This window comes from Choloepus didactylus, chromosome 19 (genome assembly GCF_015220235.1).
Source record: "Choloepus didactylus isolate mChoDid1 chromosome 19, mChoDid1.pri, whole genome shotgun sequence".
In the NCBI taxonomy this organism is placed as follows: Eukaryota; Metazoa; Chordata; class Mammalia; order Pilosa; family Megalonychidae; genus Choloepus; species Choloepus didactylus.
The window spans coordinates 7,707,240-7,717,415 of record NC_051325.1 but is presented as its reverse complement, the minus strand read 5'-3'; the positions used below and the strand labels follow the sequence as shown (position 1 = coordinate 7,717,415).

Below are 10,176 nucleotides of genomic sequence, written 5' to 3'. Positions count from 1 at the left end.
TAGTAAACCGCCGGAGTTCCACTCCCAATGACCCGCCCCAGGCGCGCACCGCCCCTCGTACATTCCAGAATCTCGCGGGATCTCGCCCTTCTCAGGCGCGCAGGCGCTGACATAATATCTTGCGTGAGTTCCAGGGCTGCTTGGCAGGGGCAGCAGCTGGCACGGGCGGAGAGGGCGGGTCAGGTGACTCCGAGGCCCCGCCTTAAGGTCAGTCTAGCGCATGCGTGGGTTACGTCGCCCGTTGGCGGGAGGCGCGCGGCAGCGGGCGGAATGGGGTTGAGCAGGTTGCAGGCTATTTTCTTTGACCTGGACAACACGCTCATCGACACGGCCGGAGCGACTCGGAAGGGCATGTTGGAGGTAACGTCGCCCCGGGAGGTCCGGGCCCTGTCGTACTCTCGTTCCTACCTTGGTCCGGGAACCCCGCAACGCCCACGCGCGGCCTCTGCACCGCGCCGGGTCTCGTGCTTTGAGACCTGGGGAGGCAGTGGGGCCACACCTGTCCCCGCGCGGGAAGGAGCGGAAGAGAGGGCAGAGGGCTAGGGCAGCTGGCCTGGTGCGGGTGCTTCCCCCAGCCCATAGCAGAGCAGCACAGGCTGAGTGGCTTTAAACGCCAGAAATTTAATCTGTTTCGGTTCTGGAGACCAAGAGTCCGAAATCCTCGGCAGGCTCTAGGGCAGAAGCCTCCCTTGCCTCTTCCTGCCTCGGGAGACCCCAGGCATTCCTTGGGTTGTGGCTGCATCACGCCAATCTCTGCCTTCTTCGGATGGCCATTTTCCCTCTGTAACTGTCCGTGTGTCCAGCTCTCCCTCTTTCTATAAGTTCTTAAACTTGGCTCCAGTGCTTTGGGACACAGAAAGATTTCATTAAAAGTGCCACGCTGGCACGGTTGCTCACAAGACATAGAAGACAGTCATGCCACACCCTGAGGTTCCACCAGCTTGACCCTTTACCAGGACAGGTTTGGACCAACCTAGATCGAGTGCTGGTGCCAGGTCCTCTGTAACCGATGTAGAGGAGGGCTCCCACCCCCACCCCACCCCACCCCTGCTCTCTGCTGGATCTCTGAGGACACTCAGATAAGTCACCTCACTTTACAGCTATTAGTGGTGAGTCTGGACTTAAACCCTGCTTTGGAATCAACTCCAAAGAATTTTCTTTGCAGAAATCCCTCTCCCTGCCTCCCTACTGTAGTTGAGACCATAAGTTGATTTTTGACATGACACTTAAAGCAAAAGTCCATGCTACTCAGGGCAGTCCTTTCATGAAGCATTGCTCAGCAGCATCCTCTCCTCTCTGTACCCACTGATGCTTTCAGACCTTTCCTGTGCTCTCAAGCCCCTACTCCCGCTTTTCTTCCAATGCCACCTTAATGGGGAAAACTGAGGATGAACAGATGTGAAAGAACCCACTTTTCAAATACTCATCCTTCCAACCCCCAGTGTGGGCCCCAAGCTCTTCACGTTTCACAATTTAGTTTTTGTCTTCTTGGATCTTCAAGCTCTTTGTCCTCCTTTGGTACATCCCCCTTGGGCTACATGTTCAGGTCTGTCCCATACTTTTAAAAAAATTTAAGAAAGAAAAAGAAAGTTTCCTTTAGACCCTTCTTCCCAGATGTTGCTTATCTGTCTGGACAGCTATAATTTTAGGAGAAATCTACCCCATTATCTCCAAGTCTCTACCCCCTTTATATTCCCAAATCCATTGCAGTTCAGTGCCTTCACCACTTGAATGAAATGGATTGTCAGGTCATTAGGCATCTCCTGAACTGCCAGAATCAGTGGACATTTTAAGTCCAACATAATAACGTTGCCGAGGCATTTGACCATAAACTAAATGAAAAATAGGGTGGGATTGAGGGGGTGATTTCGGTGTTTTTTATTTTTATTTTTTATTCTGATTCTGATTCTTTGTGGTATAAGGAAAATGTTCAAAAATAGATTGGGGTGATGAATGCACAACTATATGATGTTACTGTGAACAGTTGATTGTACACCATGGATGATTGTATGGTATGTGAATATATCTCAATAAAACTGAATTAAAAAAAAACACACACACATTTTAGGATGGCTATTATCCAGAAGCAGATACTACCAAATTATAGCAAGAATGTAGAGCAAGAATAATTCTCATTTATTGCTGGTGGGAATGGAAAATGGTACAGCAACTGTGGAGGAGAAATTGGCAGTTTCATACAATGCTAAACATATTCTTACCATATGATTCAGCCATCATCTCTTAGGTATTTACCCATATGAGTTAAAAATTAATGTCCACACAAAACCCTGGCCATGAGTATTTATAGCAACTTTATTTATAATCACCCCAAACTAGAAGCAGTCAAGATATCCTTTAATAGATGAATGGATAAGCAAACCATGGTACATCCATACAGTGGAATATTATTCAGTGATAAAAGAAATGAGCTATATAGCTATAAAAAAAATGCAGGAACCTTAAATGTATATTGCTAAGTGAAAGAAGCCACTCTGAAAAGGCTGCAATACTGTGTATTTCCAACTAATGGCATTCCATGAAAGACAAAATTATAGAATTAAAAGATCAAGGGGAGGGGAGTGGGATGAACATGTAAGCACGGGATTTTATGGCACTGAACCTATTCTGTATGATATGATGATGAATACATAGCATTATGTGTTTGTCAAAACCCATAGAACTGTATGATACGAATGAAACTTAATGTTAACCTCTGGACATTAGTTAATGATTTATCAACACTGGTTTCTTAATTGTACTAAATATACCATACCTATACAAGATATTAATAGAGAAAACTATGGTGAGGGGAGGAATATGGGTATGGTATTATCCATTCTCTATTTTCTGTAAATCTAAAACTTCGAAAAATAAAGTTTATTAATTTTAATAAAAATGTCAGCTGACAAAAAAAAAAAAAGCCCAGCTTTCCCAAACCAGAGCAAGTTACCCACTCTGTCTCAAATTCTCATTATAAAATTTGAATAATGTTATTAGTCCTTAAAAACCCCATCAGGTAGGTTTAATATGATGGCTGGGAAGTACATAACACCCAGTGTTCACACCATGACTTGTACCACCAATTCATTCTACTTCCCTACACAGCTGTCCTTTTGCTTCCTATCTGTCCATACCCACTGCCCTTGTCTTAGTTACAGCTCGCCTTGTCTCTCATCTGGTTTGTGGCGGTGGCCTTGTCTCCAGGTTTACTGCTTCCATTTCATCCTCCACGTTCCTGCCACAGTGATGTTTCTAAAACAAACATCAGATTGTATTTCTTCTTAGGCCTCACAAACCCTCACTTATATCAGCACTGTTTTGTCAAATGTCTCTTAATGCACCTGTCATATTAATTTTTGCATTTCGGGTGCCTGCAACTAAATAATGAGCTTCTTGAGAGTGAACAAACTGTCTTATCTTTATATGACATGTAATAAAGGGTGTCTGAATGCTGGGTGAGTGGATAAAAATGGTGGTTTCCAGGCTTCCAGTGTAATGTTGGTTCTGCTGTTGCCTCTTTTATATAGATATCCTAGGAAGTGGTCAGGGTGGTATGGTGCACTTTCGACTATACAAGGAACTTTACCATATAAGAATACATCAATAGTCATAGATTTGGCCTATTCAGAAGTAACATGCCAGATTTCCTAAATCATTCTGAAAGGAGCATGGAGGAAGGAGGAAAGGACCAGCTGTTGCCCTGGGCTTAGAGAAGGGGAACTGCACAATGATCAATATTACTTTTTTTTTCCCTTTCCTTGTCAGGCCTGTCTTTCAGAGTCACTACTCAAGAAGAAGCCTTCTGTAGTAATTTAGGGTTGCTCAGTGAGCAAAGCCAAAAAGATCTCTGCATTTGTGAATTTATCTTCTAGTGGTAACAACTGAAAACATAAGAAATTAAATGTATTTATAAGTGTGTTAGAAAAAAAGGAGGGAATAAATTGCAGATTTAAATACGTTGGTCAGGTTAGGCCTCCTTGAGAAGGTGACATTGAGCAAAGACTTGCACTAAGACTAACGGGGGTGCTTGAATTGTTAGACTGTAAGCAGGCTGTCCTCATATTCTCCAGGCATGTATTTTTTAATTAGTTTTATTTGGAATCAGCCACTTCATTTCAAAATAATTGGTATTCAGAAAATATTTGTCTTGATCACAGTTTTATAATAAAGTATTGGGTGGTTTCCAAGTTAGCCCTCAGAAATTTTTTTTAAATCACAATTAGTTAAACCCTAGTACTGATAGTATTAACTTTAGTTCCGGGCCCAGGGAGTTGGGGTATAAGAATAGAATTTCCTTTTTGTATGTGTTCAGATATAGCCTTAGAGTTTTGAAGTGGATGAAATTTGACTTTTTATCATAGACACAAATTGATCCCCATCTCTAACTATCTTTGTGCCCATTTCTTTAAGCCTGCATGTACCTGGTGGGCTCATTCTCATTTGAATCCTTCTCAAGCCTGCCTTATCCCATGCACAAAATGACATCACACCTCTGAGTTACAGATCTTTTTCCTCCACCCCAAATTCAATCAAAACTCCCATTCTTTCAGTACAGCAGGTGTTAGGAGAGTTTGTACTAATAATAATGTGAACTAATGTAACTTAAATGTTATTTCTCTTTGAACTGATAGTAATAGGTGAATGAATTTTTCCCAAAGATGTTAATTTTCTTAAAATGCTATGTATTAGTCCGAATGAATCTGTCATCAGTTGCTCTGTGAGAAAATGGGAAAGTTAATTCAGGGAATGTAGTAGGAAGAAATGTTGAAACTTGGGAGCAGTATGCTATCCGTTTACAAGAATCCCCCCTTTGAGGTGAGCTGTTCTTTTTCAGTTTCTCACTTCCTTCACTTTTGAATATACAGGTTTTCTCAGAGCTGCAAGAACATGTTTAATGTATTGCTAATTATAGTCGCAGGAAATTGGGTCCTTGGGAGCTCTCTGTCTATGAGCTGTGAGCTTTTCGTACTTCAGTCCAAGAACTGTGGAGTCCCAGAGACCTGTGTCCTGTTGACAGGTAGCTCTAGGGTTACTAAAACTTCAGAATGCCCTTCAATTGTGGCTTAAGTGTAATTCAAATGATGTTGCTAGAAAACAGGGTGTCATAGCCCTGGAGGTTGAAGAGCTTGATTTGCTCATTGAAATTTAACTTTATAAAGAAATTTTTAGTGTTTTGCGTTCACCTAAAATTCTTAGGGCTAATGTATTTTTATCAGGCTAATAAGACTTTTTTTTTTTTTTTTTTAACTATTACCTTTTCTGATTAGCACAAAAAGCCTGAACATACTCCCTTTACTTTTGCAGTATGTGATTTTTTAATACAATGAGGGAAGAAGAACATGTACATTCATCTCTTTTTGCTTTTCAGTAGGTGAATTGAGTTTCTGGTGTGAGTAGCATACCACTTATTCCTTGTATGGTTAGGGCAACACATTTTAACTTGTTTGGCTGCATTGCTTCAACACATTTTTGAGGCCCAGCTGTTTACATTGAACTCATTCTCAAAGATCCAAAATTGCCTTGACCTGGTTGAGTTTCCCCAGATGCCCACCTGAAGACAAGGACTTCAAGTGCAGGCAGTTCATTTGGGATGTGATCCTAGGAAGCTCTGGAGGGGAATGGGGAGCTGAGACAGGGAAGGGAAGGAAGGTAACACAGCTTTTAGAGACAGTGTGCAGGACATGCTTCAGTTTCCCACCCAAGGCAAGGAAGCCAAGATATTTATCCACCAATTTCTGCCCTTATTGGTTGAGGGCTGCTCCCAGGGCAATATTGCAGCCCCAGCCTATGTGCGTGTGTGCCTCTGTGGCCAGATAAAGCCCTCAAGCAGAGAGGCACGACCACTTGCAGTAGGAGGGCACTGGCACGTATGGGAATGGTGAGTGCCAAGGGGATTGGGGCAGCATCTGCTACAGCATGGGGTTCAAGGTTGGTTCTAAACAGCCTCTCCAGCCTCATGGCATAGCATTTCCCCTCACATGCCTTCTGTTTAGGCTGAACTCAGTTTCTTGCCCTTGCCAGCTTACAGAATTCCAAGTTCTGTGGCTTTGTTCATGTCCTTCTGTCTAGAATGATTTTATACTCCCTTCCATGCCTACCTTGTCTGCTTAGTGACTCCTTGGTTTAAATGTGATTTCCTCTGCTGCACCTTATCAAACTTTCCTACCCTATGGAATGACCCCTTCCTTTTCTTTTTTTCTACCATTCTTGTTCACAAAATTGTCGGGGCAGTCAACATTTTCTGGTGATTGTATATCTGCTTGTTTGCCCTTAGGAAAAGGGACTCAGTCTCCAGCACCTAATACAGTAGTATAAAGTGGCTTTGGGCAAGTTACTTAACAATTATGAAATTCTCTTTCCTTGGAAGACCCTTGCAGAGTTGTAGAAAAAGTTAGAAATAACGTATGTGAGCATTTGTCATACTTCTGGTCTCATTAGGGTCCTTAGTAAATGTCTGAAGACAGGTCAAATGGATAAAAGTAATATAATGAAAACAAAGAGCTGTGGGAACACATATGTAGGTGTGCTTAATTCTTGTGAGGGATTCAGAACCAGCAAAGCAAAGAAGGTAACTCAGAGCTACTTGAGATTTGTTATTTGAAAAATTAGGTTTGGAAGAAGCACTAGATCATTGAACCTCTGAAACCACAGTACGTGCTTGATTCCATTAGAGTTATATAGACATGTTTTTAAAAGTACAGAATCGGGTCCCATTTATATGGTAGTCAATTTAGGCCTTCAAAATATGAAATGGGGGTAGCTGAGAAAAGGTTCAATGAAACCTGTTTTTCTTCAAAGAATCTAAATAATGGTTGTCAGAAATTGAAACTGTTTACAAAATATTAACACAAGTTTTAGTTTCACATCTTTATTACCAGAGTGAAAGATAGTGGACTTGAAACTGCCATGTGAAGGATTTTTATTAGCTATATATGAAGAATCTTCTGGAATAGAAATTGGTAAAAAATAAGAATAAGTTGTCAAGAGAGGATGGGGGATCTTCACTCTGCTGTTCTTCAAAAATAAGGCCAATTCCTACCAGAAAAGGTGTGGTGATACAGCTGCCCTAAGACAGAAATGGAGTTAGAATCGCTTAGCTACTTTCTGCCTTAGGTTTGTAGAATCACAGCTTCTCAGGGCATGACTGTTAAAGACATGAAGTGTGTTAATGGGGGTTATTTTCCTTTATTTAGGTGATAAAGCTCTTACAATCAAAATACTGTTACAAAGAAGAGGCTGAAGTCATCTGTGATAAAGTTCAAGTTAAACTCAGCAGTGAATGCTTTGATCCCTCCAAGACATGCATTACTGATCTAAGGACTTCACAGTGGGAAGAAGCAATCCAGGAAACAAAGGGTGGTGCCGCCAATAGGAAATTGGCCGAAGAATGTTATTTCCTGTGGAAATCTACACGCTTACAGCATATGATACTAGCAGAAGATGTCAAAGCCATGCTCACTGAACTTCGAAAGGAGGTCCGCCTACTTCTGTTAACAAATGGAGACAGACAGACCCAGAGGGAGAAGATTGAGGCTTGTGCCTGTCGGTCCTATTTTGATGCTATTGTTGTAGGTGGAGAGCAGAAAGAGGAGAAACCAGCACCTTCCATATTTTATTACTGCTGTGATCTCCTCAGAGTTCAACCTGACGACTGTGTGATGGTTGGTGACACTCTGGAAACTGATATACAAGGAGGACTCAATGCAGGGCTGAGAGCAACAGTCTGGATAAACAAAAACGGAATCGTGCCACGGGAGTCAGCCCCCGCCCCCCATTATATAGTTTCTTCTGTGTTAGAGTTACCTGCTGTCTTACGAAGTATTGACTGCAAAGTCAATATGTCAACCCAAAGTTTCTAAAAGAATTTTGGAGTAAAATTACAGAATTTGAACCTGAAAAGTTATATAAAGGTATTTTATATACTATGGCCCAATATGGCAAATAATTTTACTTTGTAAAATTTAACTTTGTAAAATTATGATTTGGTGGCTGTTATTGTGAAGGTCCTCCAAACCCTACTGCTTTTAAGTTTTGACAACCAACTATTGAATGGTGTTTATATCTGAAAATTCAAATTGTATTAATATAAATTAATTTTTTTAATGTAATTCAGAAAACTTGAAATGTTTGTTTCCCTGTGGCTTGTGATTTTTAAAATTATTAAAATTTTTAACATCTTGGCTCCGTGAAAATACTATGTAGGATAGCTTGCGGATGGATGCGCAAATGTAGGCTTTAATATTCTGGCTTAAAAATGGTTTGTTTTTTTAAATAGATATTTTAAAACATATTTAATAGAGCGTTATCAGTACAATTGGATTGGTTAATATGAAATAAATACTAAATTACATGCAAGTCAAGACATTACATTACTCTTGCATATTTTTTGGCAATATATAAACCATGTTTTTGCCTTTGAATGATTCTTCTCTAGTATGACTTAATTTTTCTGCATGATCTCTTTTTCTGTGTCCCCGTTTTTTTTGTTTGCTGTGTACATGACAAACAGATTCCTCAAATAAAATAAGCTGTTTAAATTAACAGCTTATTAATTATGGAAAAATCAACAGCTTTTACATGACATTTTGACATCTTTCCCAAGTGAACGTCCTTGTAGTCTTGCCATCTTACGGAAGTATTTTTACTTTCTTTTCCGAGGTACACAAAGGGGTACTGGACGGTCTGGCTGGCATAAGTACAAGCCACATGACACTGGAAGTCATTTTCCTTCCATGGATCCCTAAGGTTGGAATTGCCTTAGTGCAGCTTAACTGTGCAGCCTCCCGGTCTGTTCTCTGATGACCAAATATTTATACTCATGATGAAAACTAATAGAAAGTTAGCTTTTGCTGTGAACCATTTCCAGGGTGCCATTTTAATACTTGAGTGAGTCTTTTCTTAGAGTTACCATCTGAATTTAATCTGTTTTTCATTTTCAGAAATATGTTCATGTATCACAAATTTCTGTATCCAATTCAGGGTTCACTTCCAGTTTAAAATTTAATGGCTCCATAGCAGGACATCTTGCAACTAGAAAGTGTTCCTACCCCTCCAGACCACTAGGATAGACAGTTTCTTGATTTCATCATCCATACTTGGAGTAAAATGGTTAATCAAGGAAAAAAAGACTACATGATTTGGGTGGTTTTTTGGTAGTTTTTTTCTTTTTAACTCTTTGTATAAGAAGCTACTAGTGTAAAATACTGAACTGTATGTAGGAATATGTAATAGCCAAGATTCCTTCAAGGTAGATACTCAAGAGAATGAAATTCTAGATTACGCCCTTCTGTGAACCTATTTCATTAGCCACTCATTTTCTGTCTACCACCCAGAACAGGATCCTCTGCCTTGTAATGAGCACCCTATTAGGTTTACTTCTCACTCGATATTTAAAATGTGATTGATTGTGTGCTTGCTCGTCCCGAGTGCTGTTGCTGTGAAGCTGAACAATTGCAGTGTCTGTGTGTGCTTCCAGGCCCAGTGCCCGCGTGACCTTGATTATATTGTAGCTATTTAAAAAGTGTCCAGTTGGAGGGTTTTGATAAAATGTAGAGCATGGTTTCTCTAATAGACTGATGTTTGATACTGAGGGGTTGTACTTTTAGCAATCCCACAGGATGGGTGCAGGAGGCTTCATAGTCATTACACTAGGAGAGGAAGGTTCAACACTTCAGGATCATATGGCAAATCTCAACAAGGTAGCTCTGGGATATTAAGTGAGCCATTCTTCAGCAAAACTGTTCTAGGGGTGGGGGGGATGAAATTGGATTGCCTTGTCTTCGCAGTTTGTATTCTGTATGGTGCAGTAATGCAATATTACATTCCATTTGTGTCCTTCCTTAAGGAAGGACTTTATGGTTTTCTACCTTCTGAGTGGGATGTTGCAGAAGATAATGATTGTAAGAGTTCTTTGAATAGACCTATGATTTTATTAATGTGTTTATTTTAGAATAATCTTAAAATTAAAAAAATGATATAGCGATAGTGCTTTGTCATCTTTTTTCATAGTTTCCCCGCTGCAGAATGCTCATAACAAAGTCCTGAATTCTAAATTGAACGGTGGCTATCCCAACCTGTAGTCACAGAGGAAGGCCTAGAGCAGACACGAGTTGACACTACACTTGGAACACGGACACGAGGATTCGTGTCCACATCTACTCACTGTCACACAAAACA

At 40.7% G+C, this 10,176-nt stretch overlaps 1 protein-coding gene across 1 annotated transcript; it reads left to right on the top strand.

Moving 5' to 3' along the window:
- Positions 1 to 264: 264 nt before the first annotated feature.
- Positions 265 to 9,963, top strand: LOC119515795 (N-acetylneuraminic acid phosphatase). The gene is made up of 2 exons (XM_037811978.1): positions 265 to 360; positions 7,194 to 9,963. Exons 1-2 carry the CDS (start codon positions 271 to 273, stop codon positions 7,857 to 7,859), a joined length of 756 nt encoding a protein of 251 aa, XP_037667906.1. The 5' UTR covers positions 265 to 270; the 3' UTR covers positions 7,860 to 9,963.
- Positions 9,964 to 10,176: the final 213 nt, after the last annotated feature.